This window comes from Aotus nancymaae, unplaced genomic scaffold (assembly GCF_030222135.1).
Source record: "Aotus nancymaae isolate 86718 unplaced genomic scaffold, 86718_ANA_hifiasm-v0.15.2.pri h1tg000049l, whole genome shotgun sequence".
NCBI lineage: Eukaryota > Metazoa > Chordata > Mammalia > Primates > Aotidae > Aotus > Aotus nancymaae.
Window position 1 is genome coordinate 21,478,125 of NW_026988463.1, and position 15,943 is coordinate 21,494,067.

The 15,943-nt window shown below is 49.4% G+C and overlaps 1 protein-coding gene across 2 annotated transcripts in view; it reads left to right on the top strand.

Annotated features, from left to right (window-relative positions):
* Window positions 1–15,943, top strand: part of SCNN1B (sodium channel epithelial 1 subunit beta) — a 79,827-nt gene that overhangs the window by 45,000 nt on the left and 18,884 nt on the right. For both annotated transcript variants that reach the window (XM_064362880.1, XM_064362879.1), the window contains 3 exons: window positions 1,146–1,464; window positions 6,086–6,359; window positions 8,591–8,781. In XM_064362880.1, coding sequence (XP_064218950.1) covers window positions 1,146–1,464; window positions 6,086–6,359; window positions 8,591–8,781 — 784 coding nt within the window. Of the gene's footprint in view, window positions 1–1,145; window positions 1,465–6,085; window positions 6,360–8,590; window positions 8,782–15,943 lie in introns of those variants that run through there.

A 15,943-nucleotide genomic window follows, 5' to 3' on the forward strand; every position in this document is an offset into this window, starting at 1 on the left:
ATTTAAGGAAGATTAAGACCAGGCACAGTGGCTCACGCCTGTAATGCCAGCACTTTGAGATGCCGAGGTGGGTGGATCCCTTGAGGTCAGGAGTTTGAGACCAGCCTGGCCAACATGGAGAAACCCCGTCTCTACTAAAAATACAAAAATTAGCTGGGCATGGTGGCATGCACCTGTAGTCCCAGCTACTTGGGAGGCTGAGACAGGAGAATCACTTGAACCCAGGAAGTGGAGGTTACAGTGAGCCAAGATTGTGCCACTGCACTCCAGCCTGGAGCACAGCTTTGAGACAGAGCAAGACTGTGTCTCAAAAAAAAAAAAAAAATCACCAGTATGGTGGTGCATGCCTGTAATTCCAGCTACTTAAGAGGCTGAGCTGGGAGGATCGCTTGAGTCTAGAAGGTAGAGATTGCAGTGAACCATGATTGCACCACTGCACTCCAGCCTGGGTAACAGAGTGAGACCCTATCTCAAAAAAGAAAAAGAAAGATTAATAAAAACAAGTATGATCATTATTTCCCCACTTATTCAGTTCAAGGTCACAGTGGTCAGAGCCTATCTCCATGGCTCAGGGCACAAGGCGGGAACCCACCCTGTACAGACCACGTTCCATTGCAGAGCACCCACACGCAGTCACACTCACTCACCTGGGACCATGCAGACACACCATGAGAGGACACGCAAACTCCATATAGACAGCGGCCCTGGCTGGGAATCTACTTTCTTTTCTCATCAATGTTACAATAAAACATTGAACAAAACAATGTCGTTTGAGGACTTGCTACACCACATTTTATGCACAGAGAACCTGAGCTGAGAGTTTAAGTCACTTGTTCACTAGGTTATGAATTCCCAAAGGTCAAAAAACCTCGTCCATTTTTCTCAATGAGTCCAGAAGTTACCATTTGAGTACCTGGCATACAGTAGGCACTCTATAAATGCATTTTGGTTGATTAGATGGGTAGATGGATTGATGATGGATAGCCAAAGGAAGGAAGAAAACAAGGAAAAAAGGGAGGGAGAGAAGAAGGAAGGTCAAGAGGGAGGAAGGACTGGGACGTGCCACCCAGTTCCTGGATGTGACTGGGACATTCTTGCAGGCAAGGCTGGTGTCCAACTGATGTGCGTCCCCGGTCTCTCTGCAGGTGCCACCATGCACGTGAAGAAGTACCTGCTGAAGTGCCTGCACCGGCTGCAGAAGGGCCCCGGCTACACGTATAAGGAGCTGCTGGTGTGGTACTGTGACAACACCAACACCCACGGCCCCAAGCGCATCATCTGCGAGGGGCCCAAGAAGAAGGCCATGTGGTTCCTGATCACCCTGCTCTTTGCCGCCCTCGTCTGCTGGCAGTGGGGCATCTTCGTCAGGACCTACCTGAGCTGGGAGGTCAGCGTCTCCCTCTCCGTAGGCTTCAAGACCATGGACTTCCCCGCCGTCACCATCTGCAATGCCAGCCCCTTCAAGTAGGTGGTCCCCGAGTACACAGCTGGCCTCAGCAGACAGGCTGCTCTCTTTCTGTCTTTTCTTCCCTTCCAACTTTCCTTTCCTTCCTTTCCTTTCTTCTTTCTCTCCTTCTCTTTCTCCCCTTCCTTCCTTTCTCTTTGTTACTTTTCCTTCCTTCTTTTTCTTTCCTTTTTCCTTCCTTCTTTCTCTTTCTTCTCCTCTCTTTCTTTCCATTTGTTTTCATCCTTTTGCAGCAGCTAAGATTCAAACTTCATAAACTTTTGGCCAGGTGTGGTGGCTTATGCCTGTAATAACAGCACTTTGAGAGGCCAAGACAGGAGGATCCCTTGAGGCCAGGAGTTGGAGACCAGCCTGGGCAACACAGCAAGATGCCACTTATAAATATAAATATATATATATATATATATATATATATATATATATATATATTTTTTTTTTTTTTTTTAAATTAGCCAGACGTGGTGATGCATGCCTGTGGTCTGAGCTGCTTAGGAGGCTGAGGTGGGAGGATTGCTTGAGCTCAGGAGATCAAGGCTGCAGTGGGCTGAGGAGGCACCACTTGAGTTTCAAGTCAAGGCTAAGAAAAAATAATTAATTGAAAATAAAAACAGGCCAGGCGTGGTGGCTCACACCTGTAATCCCAGCACTTTGGGAGGCCAAGGCAGACTGATCTCCTGAGATAGGGAGTTCAAGACCAGCCTGACCAACATGGAGAAACCCCATCTCTACTAAAAATACAAAAAAATTAGCCAGGGGTGGTGGTACATGCCTGTAATCCCAGCTATTCTGAGGCCTGAGGCAGGAGAATTACTTGAACCTGGGAGGCAAAGGTTGCATTGAGCCAAGATCACACCACTGTATGACAGCCTGGGCAACAAAAGCAAAGCTCCATCTCAAAAATAATAATAATAATAAAATAAAAACAAGAAGATGCCACTGCACTCCAGCCTGGGCAACAGAGCCAGATCTTGTCTCTTAAAAATAAAAAATCATACACATCCTAGGCTTACAGAGAACCTTGGGCAGATGAGTGCCTATTTATAGATTCCACACATGTTTATGGAGCACCTACTATGTGCCAGGCACTGTTCTAAGCACCACAAATACAGCAGTGAACAAAACAGAGTCTCTGTCCTCTTCAAAGCCTACAGAGAAAACAGGCCCAACAAAGTTGTCCCACAAATATCGAATTCATTATCATTATGATGATAAAAAAATAAAACGACTTGGCGGGGCACCATGGGTCACACCTATAATCCCAGCACTTTGGGAGGCCGAGGTGGGTGGGTCACTTGAGGTCAGGAGTTCGAGACCAGCCTGGGCAACATGTGAAGCCTCGTCTCTACTAAGAATACAGGCAATGCCTGTAATCTCAGCTACTTAGGAGGCCGAGGCAGGAGAATTGCTTGCCCCCAAGAGGCAGAGGTTGTAGTGAGCTGAGAAACTGCACCACTGCACTCCATCCTGGGTAACAGAACGAGACCCTGTCTCAAAAAAAAAAAAATCAAATTAATAAATAAAACAACTCTCAACAAATGCTTATGACATGCCAGGCACTGTGTTCAGTGTTCTTTGGTAATTGGTGTCGTTCTAATCCACACAACCACCCTAGGGTTGGGAACTACTGTCACAGCCCTGTTTACAGGTGAGGAGATGGAAGTTCAGAGAAGTAAGTGAACTCGCCTGGAGACACACAGTGGACCACTGTGGGATTTGAACCCAGGCCCGACGTGATTCCAGAGCTGCTACTTTTATTATTATTATCACTATTATCATTATACTTTAAGTTCTGGGGTACACATGCAGAAAGTGCAGGTTTGTGACATAGGTATATACGTGCCATGGTGGTTTGCTGCATCCATCACCCCGTTATCTACATTAAGTATTTCTCCTAATGCTAGCCCTCTCCTAGCTCGCTACCCCCTGCCACCCCTCCCCTAGCCCCCCACCCCCGCCAACAGGTCCCAGTGTGTGATGTTTCCCTCCCTGTGTCCATGTGTTTTCATTGTTCAACACCCACTTATGAGTGAGAATATGCAGTGTCTGGTTTTTTGTTCTTGTGTCAGTTTGCTGAGAATGATGGTTTCCAGCTTCATCCGTGTCCCTGCAAAGGACATGAACTCTGCTAATTTTTAACCATCCTTCCAGGTTGCCCTTTCTCCGCTTGATGGCAAGGCCTGTGAAGGGGACACACAAGGAGACCCAACCTAGTCAGGGTTGCAGAGAGACAGAGAGTCATTCCAAAAACAATTTTTTTTTTAAAGTGCCCTAACGAAGTTGGCCAGGTGGAGTGAGAGAGTGCCCCCAGTGGTGGACATAGCAGGTGCAGCTGGCGAGAAGCTTGGTGCATTCAAGGAATTGAAAGAAGGGCTGAGTCACAGAAAACATTCTTATCAAAAAAAAAGTCCTGACCTGGCACAGTGGCTCACACCTGTAATCCCAGCACTCTGGGAGGCCAAGGCGGGCAGATCACCCGAGGTCAGGAGTTCGAGACCAGCCAGCCCAACATGGTGAAACCCCGTCTTTACTAAAAATACAAAAATTAGCCAGGCGTGCTGGCACATGCCTGTAACCCCAGCTACTTGTGAGGCTGAGGCAGGAGAATCACTTGAACCCGAGAGGCAGAGGTTGCAGTGAGCTGAGATCTTGCCACTGCACTCCAGTCTGGGTGAAAGAGCAAGACTCTATCTCAAAAAAAAAAAAAAAAAGACAAAAAGAAAGTCCTGACCAGGCCTGGGCACAGTGGCTCACACCTGAAATCAGAGCACACTGGGAGGCTGAAGCTTGAGGATCACTTGAAGCCAGGAGTTCGAGACCAGCTGGCCACCATGATGAGACAGCATCTCTGTTTTTAAAAGGAAAGAAGAAGATCCTGGAAGAGAATTCATACACAACGATTATTTTCCCAATTGTCAGAATGTCCCTTCTTTCTGTTAATAGGGTTATTCCTGCTTTGGCGAGTTCTTAGAGCGGGTCAAGAGAGCCTTTAATAATAACAGGAATGACAGCACTCCATCTTGGCACTGATCCATGCACTTTATAAGCAGCACCTCACTTAATCTTCCCAAAGATTCTCTGGGGTACTTATTTTTATCCCCCTGTTTTGTGGATGAGAGAACAGAACCTCAGAGAAGTTAAATTGCCCAAGATACTAAGTGCCATGCCAGAATTCAAACCCAGAGTGCACAAAGTGACCCACCAAGCTTCCCAGCAGCTGTGGACATCTAGACTGTATAACACTGCCACCTACACAGATGCCACCCTTCCCGATCATCCTCTTCCTGTGTACACAGGTTTAATGATCAGGGAACTGGCATCGAAGGCCAATGTTAGCTCCGGCTGCTGTACACCTTTGTACCGGGACCTTGGCCTCTGTCCAGCATTTAATGCTCCTGCAGGAAGTCCTCCAGCCAGAGATGGCACTTGTGGCCCCAGTGACCCCACACTGAGGCAGGGTCTTTGGTAAATTGTGTATGAAGTGACTAGGGTGCAGGACCTGGGTCCCATGGACCCTGGTGGAGATACTTCTTGATAGATCCATCTCTCGCTGGTCACCATTTCCAACATGGGAGCTCCTCAGGGTTGAGGGAAGACATTGAAGCCAGCCTCACAGTCCCATCATTTTCTCTCTCCTGAAACTGGCTCTTGTTCCCAAAGTTGCTCCCTCCTGGGAGGTAGATCTCAGAACCCCCATACACACACCCACTGGAACCCACCAAACCTGGATTCTAAGCTCAGCTCTGCCCCTTATCAGTGGAGTGAGCTTGCAAAATCACACCAATTCCTGGAGCCTCAGTTTCCTGATCTATATGAGGGGAGGTAACAGAATTGTGGCAAAGAGTAAATGAGACCTGGAAAGCACCTGGCACCTGGCACATGGTAAGCTATCAGTAACCACGAGCAATTACAATTCTTCCTCACTCAAATGTGAATTTCATAAGAAAAGAGACCAGGTCTCTCTTTTTTGATACTATATCATCTGTGCCCTGCACAATGCCTGGCACATAGTAGGTGCTCATTAAAAATTGGTGAATGAATGAGTGCATGGGTGGTGAAAGGACACGTGGATGCATGGGTGGGTGCTTAGGTGGGGTGTTCTTACACGTAGTGGCAACCATGCTGGAGTAAGAGTGTGAAATGGTTTTACTCAGTGTCCGCACCCAAATCTCATCTCGAATTGTAACCCCCACGTGTCGAGGGAGGGACCCAGTGGGAGGTGATTGGATCATAGGGGCAGCTTCCCCCATGCTGTTCTCATAATAGTGAGTGAATTCTCACAAGATCTGATGGTTTAAAAGTGGCAGACTCCCCTGTGCCTTCTCTCTCTCTCTCTCTCTCTCTCTCTCTCTCTCTCTCTTTCTCCTCCCATCTCCTGCCACCATGTAAGATGTGCCTTGCTTCCCCTTCAACTTCTGCCATGACTGTAAGTTTCCTGAGACCTCTCTCCAGCCATTCGGGACTGTGAGTCAATTATACCTTTTCTGTTTGTAAATTACCCAGTCTCGGGTAGTATCTGTATAGCAGTGTGAAAACAAACTACTGCAGAGTGGGTCCCAGACTTCTGCTGCTCTGCTTTATAGATGTTCATCCCTCCCCCTAACCAGCCTTCTCCCCATCCAGGTATTCCAAAGTCAAGCATTTGCTGAAGGACCTGGATGAGCTGATGGAAGCTGTGCTGGAGAGGATCCTAGCTCCTGAGCTAAGCCATGTCAATGCCACCAAGGCCCTGAACTCCTCCATCTGGAACCACACACCCCTGGTCCTTATTGATGAGCGGAACCACCACCACCCCGTGGTCCTTGACCTCTTTGAAGATAGACACAATGGCTCGTCAAACAGCTCAGCATCAGAAAAGATCTGTAATGCCCAGGGGTGCAAAATGGCCATGAGACTAGTAAGTGGTCCCTGGGCACATGTCAAGCGATGGGCCCCACCCAGTCAGGCTGATGGGTGTTTCTTTTCTGTGATTACTTGAGTCTTGCTGGGGGAAAGACAAGATGGAAGCCAGAGTTTGTTTTGCTTGTTTGCAGAGCTTTTTAAACTATAGAAATTGCTGGCATGTTAGTCAAGACTCTTTTGGTATAAGTGATCCAGCTCAAACTAGCTCAAGCAAAACAGGGAATTCATTGGCTCACATAGCTAAAAAGTCCTGAGATACAGCACATTCAGGCAAGCCTGGAGCCAGGTATTCTAAAGAGGTCATTAGGAATCTTTCTCAATCTTGGTTCGACTTTTCTCTTGGGTAACTTCATTCTCAGGTAAATTCTCTCCATGTGGAGGGTCCCCTCAATGCCCTTGCTTAGCAGTTGCCCCAGAAAAAGAGCGCTTTCCCTATAGTCCCAGCAAAGGTCCCTGAGAGGACTCATTAGGTCACATGCTCAGCCCTAAACCAATTATGTGGGCGACAGCATGGGCTCTCATGATTGGCCAGTCCTGGGTCATGTGCCCTGGAATTGGGAGTCATGTCAACTTCTGTGAGACCACATAGGCTGAATGAGGGGAAAGTCTTGTTATCAAAAGATAGGGGCATAAATATTGGGCAGGTCTTGAAAGGCCACGGCTTTGCAGTACAGACAGATGCCCAGAAACAGCTGCCCTGCACTGGGAGGCTGGGATGCCATTAGCTCTTAAGCCTAGAAGTGAGGAGAAGTTCCCCTTTCTGTGTCTCAGGATTGATCCTCTGGGAGCTCTGTCACAATACACATCCCTAGGCCCCAATCCTGGAGAAGCTGAGTGAGCAGCTCTGGGCCCAGGCCTGGGAATCTGTATTGACAACAGGCTCCCTGGTGATTCTGATGATCAGTCTTGGATGGGGATCCAGGAGGGGACCATACACCCCCCCAGAGGGGGTGCCACTGCCTTGCCGCTCACACTCATGGCATCGTGACTTCCACAACTGCTTTGCCCCCGCCTCTCCACACAAACTAGCCAGTATCATATTGGGAAACTGCTGTGGTCACACCTTCCTTAACCTGCTGGGCCTCAATTTCTTCATGATGACGGGGATAACAATGATACTTACTTCCTAGCGTTGCTGTGAAGATTGAATGGGGTTATAAATGCAAGGACCTGGGAACAGAGCCTGGAACAGAGTGAGGATTAAGGACTGCCATTACCTCCCCCAGGGGAGGCAGGGAGGCCCCCAGGAATGGGCTGGCCGGGCATGTTGGGAAGTGTGGTGTAAGAATGCCGGGGGAAGCTTCTCTATCCGGCCTCCTGGGTTCCAGCAGGGAGAACCAGCAGTGGCCTCGTGGCCAAGACCAGAGTCCCGGGGCCAAGACTGTCCCACGTCTGCATGGTGACTTGGATGTCACTAGAAGCTGGCTGTGACCGGGTGGGAGGTGGCCCTGCACCCTGTGTTGGGCTCAAGGTGATGGTCTGTGTCTTTCCCAGAACACACGGGAGGCAGTGTTTCCTGTGTGTTGAGTTTCTTCTTGGTCTTCATGGCCTCCGGGGAACTGCGTCTGGAAGTCTCGGGGAGAGTCTGGAAAAGGAATCAGAACGCTGTGTGTGTGTGTGTGTGTGTGTGTGTGTGTGTGTGTGTGTGTGTCCACATGAGCATGAGTGTTGCAGCCACTTGTGTGAATCTATGTATATGGGGTTCGGGGCTAGGATGGATGTGTGTTGCAGTGACATGAGGCTGTGGAGGTCAGAGAGAGGGCGTCCTCTGTGCATGCCTCTGCACACATGACCACGTGTGTTTTTTTGCTCATACATAATGGTACATGTGGGAGTGAGGCTGGTGGCTGTAAACTGAACCACTGAGTCACTCTCCCTTGAAAGAGGGGACCAGCCTCTGTGCATGCCTGTGAGTTGGTCACTGGCTGTGGGTCACTTTCAAGAGGTTGATGAGGGGTCTCCTAACCTCCCAGGCGTCACCCCCAGCAGCCAGGGATGGGTGCACCAGCCTAATGAGAGGATCTCGTGACCGACACACAGCTGTATATGGAGGCGTGCAGCCCTTGATCATGTGTGAGCATGAGTGTGAACTTCCCATCACCAAGTTGCAGCCAGAAGGGAGGCTGGCAGAGCACGGCCCTTGCCCTGCTAGGGCCCTCGAGCAGTGGCTGGGGTCCTGCCAGCAGCTCCCACGCCACCCACAACAACCCCTCTTGGCCTCCACAGTGTAGCCTCAACGGGACCCAGTGCACCTTCCGGAACTTCACCAGCGCCACCCAGGCAGTGACAGAGTGGTACAGCCTGCAGGCCACCAACATCTTTGCACAGGTGCCGCAGCAGGAGCTGGTGGAAATGAGCTACCGCGGCGAGCAGATGATCCTGGCCTGCCTCTTCGGGGCCGAGCCCTGCAACTACCGGTGAGAGCCACCCCCTTCAACCCATCCACCCGGCCAGGCCCCTGCTCCGAGGGGCAGTGGTGTGTCACGGTTGGGAGCACAGCCTGCCAGGGTTCAAATCCTGCCCAGCCACTTGCTGGTTGGCTGCAGCGCAGTTTTCTGTGCCTTAGTGTCTTAAGTCCAGCTTCCTGGAGGCAGAGCCTGAGGCTCACAAAACATTGAGAGGATTGCGTTAGGAAAAGTCTGCAGGGAAAGTGGGATAAGGAAGGAGGATTTGGAACAGGTAGGAAAAGGAGAAAATAGAAGAATGAAAGGAAGGAGGAAAGGCTGGGCATGGTGTGGTTCACCCCCGTAATCTCAGCACTTTGGGAGGCGGAGGAGGGCAGATCCCTTGAGGCCAGGAGTTCAAGACCAGCCTGGGTAATATAGTGAGAACCCACCTCTAGAAAAAAAGTAAAATAAATTAAATTTTAAAAGGAAGGAAGAAAAAGTTAAACAAGGATGTGGTCTCAGGTCAAGTCTAGGCTCAGCCTGATCTGTGGGAGGATGTGGAGCGTAAACTGAACCACAGAATCACCCTCCCTTGAAGGAGGGGACCAGCCTCTGTGCATGCCCATGATTTGGTCACTGGCTGTAGGTCACTTCCAAGAGGTTGGTGAGGGGTCTCCTAACCTCCCAGACCTCACTCCTAGCAGCTAGGGGTGAGTACACCAGCCCAGTGAGGGGATCAGGGTGGGCCCCCAGGCATCTGTTGCCCTCAGTTTGTTCATCTCTGAACCAGGGACAATAATTGTACCTTCTTCATAGAGTTATTGAGAGGAGTAAATGAGTAGGCTCATGGCAGCACCTAGAACAAGGCTATAAGGCCAGGTGTAGTGGCTCATGCCTGGAATCCCAGCACTTTGGGAGGCTAAGACAGGAGGATCGTTTGAGGCCAGGAGTTCAAGATCAGCCTGGGCAACATAGCAAGATCTCATCTCTACCAAAAAATCAAAAACCAGCCAGATGTGGTGGTGCTCACCTGTAATCCTAACTACTCAGGAGGCTGAGGAGGGAGGATCACTTGAGTCCAGGACATCAAGGCTGCAGTGAGCTATGATCATACCACTGAAAGCCAGTCTGGGTGACAGAATGAGACACTGTTTCTAAAAAAAAAAAACAAAAAAACAAGGCAGCCGGGCACGGTGGCTCGTGCCTGTAATCCCAGCACTTTGGGAGGCTCAGGCAGGTGGATCACAAGGTCAAGAGATCTAGACCATTCTGGCCAACATGGTGAAACCCCATCTCTATTAAAAATACAAAAATGAGAGCCGGGCATAGTGGCTCAAGCCTATAATCCCAGCACTTTGGGAGACTGAGGCAGGTGGATCATGAGGTGAGGAGATCAAGACCATCCTAGCCAACATGGTGAAACCCTGCCTCTGCTAAAATATAAAAAATTAGCCGGGCATGGTGGCGCATGCCTGTAGTCCCAGCTACTTGGGAGGCTGAGGCAGGGGAATCACTTGAACCTGGGAGTTGGAGGTTGCAGTGAGCCAAGATTGCACCACTGCACTCCAGCCTGGGTGACAGAGCAAGACTCCATCTTAAAAAATATATATATATATAAAAATGAGCTGGGCGTGGTGGTACATGCCTGTAGTCCCAGCTATTCAGGAGGCTGAGGCAGGAGAATCACTTGAACCAGGGAGTTGGAGGTTGCAGTGAGCCAAGGTCGCACCACTGCACTCCAGGCTGGGTGACAGAGTGAGACTCCGCCTCAAAAAAAAAAAAAAAAATAGGCGAGAGAACAGTACCTACCCTACAGGGTTTCTTTGAATATTAAAGTGAATTAATATGCAGGAGCAGCTGACCCTAGTACTAGGCTCAATAAATAATAGTTGTAACTATTATTACACCCACATTTTAGGCCGGGCACAGAGGCTCATGCCTGTAATCCCAGCACTTTGGGAGGCTGAAGCAGGCAGCTCACTTGAGTCCAGGAGTTCAAGACCAGTCTGGACAACATGGTGAAACCCCATCTCTACTAACTATAAAAATTAGCCAGGTGTGGTGGAGCGTGCCCGTAATCTGAGCTACTCAAGTGACCGAGGCACAAGAATCACTTGAACCCAGAAGGCGAAGGTTGCAGCGAGCTGAGATTATGCCACTGCACTCCAGCCTGGGCAACAGAGGAAGACTCTCTTAAAAAACACCAACAAGAACAAAAATCCACATTTGAAAAGGAATGCAAATTCAATCATTATGCCAACATTTATTGGGCCTTTCTCACCCCAGTATGTGTCAGACACTATTCTAAGCACTTTGAATGTGAAAATTGCTTTAACCCTGGCAACAAACCCATGAGAAAGGTACTGTTATTTCTCCCTTATTTTATTTTTTTAAGAGACAGGATATCACTATGTTGCCCAGGCTGGTCTCAAACTCCTGGCCTCAAGTGATCTTCCCACCCCAGCCTCCCAAAGTGCTGGGATTATAGGCATGAGCCACCACGCCCGGCCTTCTCCTTCATTTTATAGTTGCTGTAACCTGTCCAGAGAGATTAAGTAACATCTCTGAGGTCACACAGCTGGTGAGTGGCAGAGCCGGCGGTCCTGGTCAAGCCCACCCCACGTCACTCTGTCGCCTCATTGGAAATGGTGATCGTCATCTTCCCTCCCCAACCACCTCTCCCAAGCCTATATTCCCAGCCCTCTGCTGGTCCCAGTGACAGGTACTGCCCAGGCACCTTAGCATAGAGATCTCAGCCACCCACTCTCTAAGCTCTCCCTCACTCCTACAGTTGACTAGTCACCTGCCTTCCTGAGTCAGCCTCAGACACAGCTGTGGGAATGTGCCTCTCTCTGGCCTCCCCGGCACTGTGCCCTGACACTGTAGTCCCGGCTTCCTCCCTTTCTCTCTGACTCCATCCTGTCCCCCTCCTAACATGACAAATGCTCTAGAAGCAGCAGCTGCAGAATTAGGAAAATGTGAGCAGCATGTGGACCCCAGCCACAAACTGCCTGGACTTGATTGTCAGCTCAGTATGTGGATGGGCATGCTACTTAGCCTTTCTGTGCCTCAGTTTCCTCATCTGGAAAGTAGGGACCGTGAAATGACCACATAGCATTATTGGGGGATTAAATGAGTTAACATATATAAAGTACTTAGTGCAATGACTGGCACATAGTAAACATTATAGGAGCATTTTTTTTAAAGGCTTTGGGGCCGGCAAGGTGGCTCATGCCTGTAATCCCAGCACTTTGGGAAGCCGAGGCAGGCAGATCAACTGAGGTTAGGAGTTAGAGACCAGCCTGAGCAACATGGCAAAACCCCATCTCTACTAAAAATACAAAAATTAGCTGTGTGCAGTGTCGCACGCCCGTAATCCCAGCTACTCAAGAGGCTGAGGTAAGAGAATCATTTGAACCCAGGGGGCAGAGGTTGTGGTGAGCCGGGATCATGCCACTGCACTCCAGCCTGGGAGACAGAGTGAGACTCCATCTCTAAATAAATAAATAGGCTTTTGACCAGGTGCAGTGGCTCACTTAATCCCAGCACTTTGGGAGACTGAGTAGGGAGGATCACTTAAGGCCAGGAGTTTAAGACCAACCTGAGCAACATAGTGAGACTCCATCTCTACAAAAAAATTTAAAATAACAAAATTAGCCCAGCATGATAGTACACACCTGTAGACTCAACTACTCCGGAGGCTGAGGGAGAAGGATCACTTGAGCCTGGGAGTTTGAGGCTGCAGTGAACCCAGATCACACCACTGCACTCCAGCCTGGGTGACAGAGCAAGACCCAGCCTTTAAAATATAGAGATAGAGAGATTTTTTTCTTTCTTTTCTTTTCTTTTTTAGATTGAGTTTTGCTCTTGTCACCCAAGCTGGAATACAATGGCGTGATCTCAGCTCACTGCCACCTCTGCCTCCCGGGTTCAAGTGATTCTCGTGTCTCAGCACTCCCAGGTAGCTGGGATTATAGGCGTGCGCCACTACACCTGGCTAATTTTTGTATTTTTAATAGAGACAGGGTTTCGCCATGTTGGCCAGGCTGGTCTCAATCTTCTGACCTCGTGATCCACCCGCCTTGGCCTCCCAAAGTGCTGGGATTACAGGTGTGAGCCACCAGGCCTGGCAAGCATATTACTCTTAAATGGACCACACACTTGATTCAGATTTTGTCCGTTTATTCCAGTGACCTTTTCCTGTTTCAGGGTCCCACCAGGAGACTATACTGCACTTAGCTATTATGTCTCTTTCGTCCCTATGACAATTTCAGACTTCCTTATCTTGGGTGACATTTTGGATCTACTGGTCAGGTGTGTCATAGGAAGTCCTCAATTTGAGTTTATCTGGTTTTCTCAGCTGGGGTGTAGGAGACAGGTACCACAGAGGTGCGAAGCCTTCATCACGCCGTATGGGGGTATGTGACGACCACGTGACATCATCCGTGGTGTTCACCTTTCTCACTCGGTCAATGTACGGTGTGCTGGGATTTCCCTTGTAAAGTAACTGCTTTCCTGTTTCCACGTTCTGTACTTTGTTTTTTGTTTTGTTTAGACACATGGTCTCTCTGTGTCACCCAGGCTGGCGATCATAGCTCACTGAAGCCTCGAACTCTGGACTCAAGTGCTCCTCCTACCTTGGCAGGACAGGAATAGCTGAGACTACAGGCATGTGCCACCATGCTAATTTTTCTATTTTTTGTAAAGACAGGATCTCACTAGGTTGCCCAGGCTGAAGTGCAGTGGTGTGATCATAGCTTGCCACAGCCTCCAACTCCTGGGCTCAAGTGATCCTCCCTCCTCAGCCTCCAAAAGTGCTAGTATTACAGATGTGAGCCACTGTGCTGACCTTTGCTCTGTACTTCGGAAAGCAATCACTAAATTCAGGGGAAGGGGGAGGGAGTGGGCAGGGGGAAGGAGTATTGTGCTCCACCCCTCCTGGAGAGAATATACACTGTAAAGGAAGGTATGTCTCCTCTCCTCCATTTATTTATTTATTCCGTCATTTATTGACACAGCATGGACTCCTGTAGATTTGGGTTGTAATCCAGTTCCATATTATCTATTCTCTTGCTTAAATTCTTCTACCTTTGGGCACTCTGTCAGTTAGCACCTGTGTGCCCTTGACATGTCATCTGTGTTTTTTTTTTAACTTTTGTCGATTTTCCGGCACTACGGGATGCCCCAGCCCTAGAATCAGCCATTTCTCTAAAGAGCTCTGTTTGGTTTTTTGGTTGTTTTTTTGAGATGGGGTCTCACTCTGTTGCCCATGCTGGAGTGCAGTGGCACAATCACATGTCCGGCTAATTTTTTTTATTTTGTAGAGATGGAGTCTCCCTATGTTGCCCAAGCTGGTCTCAAACTCCTAGCTCAAGCGATCTTCCCACCTCAACCTCCCAAAGTGCTGGGATTACAGGAAAGAGCCACCACGCCTGGCCCAAGCTCTGTTTTTTTAAATGGAAGAATGGTATTTCGAAACAAAGGTCTGGGTGGGGCATGGTGGCTCATGTCTGTAATCCCAGCACTTTGGGAGGCCGAGGTGGAAGGATTGCTTAAACCCAGGAGTTCGAGACCAGCCTGGCCAACATGACAAAACACCTCTACTAAAAATACAAAATTAAATTACAAAAATTAGCCTGGTGTGGTGACATGCACCTGTAATCCCAGCTACTAGGGAGGCTGAGGCAGGACAATTGCTTGAACCTGAGAGGCAGAGGTTGCAGTGAGCAGAGATCACACCACTGCACTACAACCTGGGCAATCTCAAAAAAAAAAAAAAAAAAGAAACAGTTACATAAAATTTAAAAACAAACCAAGATCTGAGCATATATAAGCATTTTTATTGCTATGGTGGTTGTTGTTCCCAGCATTATCCAACTAGTTTCTACCCTGGGAAGTCTTCCCTGACTTCTGACCACGAAGTACCACTGTTGTTATACTGCTGCCTGCTAGGATACTCTATTTCCCAGTCTTTTCTGGAGGCTCTCTGGTCTCTGTCTGCATGCCTGGCCCCTGGCCCAGCAGAGATTTCTGTAGGGAAACACCTGGTTCTGGAGCCAGAGGCAGCCAGTCCTGGGAGCTGCCTCTCCAGGTGAAGAGCATTATCAACAAGCAAATAGTTGGCACGCACGTGGAGACCAGGAGCACGGCAGCGTGGTCAGGAGGGGATCCAGCCACACCCCATGCAGCCTCCTGCTCCTGGGCTGCATCTGACCAAGACAGTTTCTTGGGAACACTGTGTCCCCGTGCCCTGGGGCGAGGTCTCTCCCTCAAGAGCACTGCCTGGATTGAGCTGGTTTGCTCTGCTCTGTTCTTTCCCTGTGGCCACAGCCCTGATCCCACACGGTTTATAGACTCCACGGTGTCCGCCCAGAGCTGTGTCTTCCCTCCGGGGCTTTGCCTGTGCTGAGTCCCTGCCTAGTGAGCCCTTTCTCCTCCCCACCCTGTAGACTTAGCCATCACTTACTTGTTCATAAAATCTCAGCTCAGGCTTCCCTTCCTCCGAGAAACCTTCCCTGACCTACTCCCCACTTTCCATCGGGACCGAGGTGCCACCTACCCATGCCTATCTCTGTCGATGCTCTTATCGCCCATTGTAATTTATTCATCAAATATTTACCAAGTGTCTGTGTGCTCTGTGCCAGACCCTGGGCACAGAGCTATGAACAGTAGCAGCCAAGATTTTCTGAGTATTACAGTATGCTAGGCATCCACCCCTCGCCGCAGTCATGTAGTGGGGGTGCTGGTATTATCTGGTGTTACAAATGGGGAAAGTGAGGCCCTGAGAGGTGAAGTGACCATCCCCAAGCTTACCAGCTGCTAAGGGACACGCCAGAACTGAAATCAGGCAGGCCGGCTCTGCAGCCTGTGCTCTTGACCTCTGAGCTCTTCTCCTTCCACACAGACAAGGTCATGCTCCCTCCCCGGGCTTATGTTCTAAGCAGGAGGCAGCTAAGTGAGCAATTATGTCAAGAAGATGATTTCAGGCCAGGCACAGTGGCGGATGCCGGTAATCCCAGCATTTGGGGAGGCTAAGGCCAGAGGGTCACTTGAGGCCAGGAGTTCAAGACCAGCCTGGACAACATAGGAAGAACCCATCTCTACAAAAAATTTTACAAATTAACTGGGTGTGGTGGCACATGCCTGTAGTCCCAGCTGCTCAGGAGGCTGAGGCAGGAGAATCTCTTGAGGC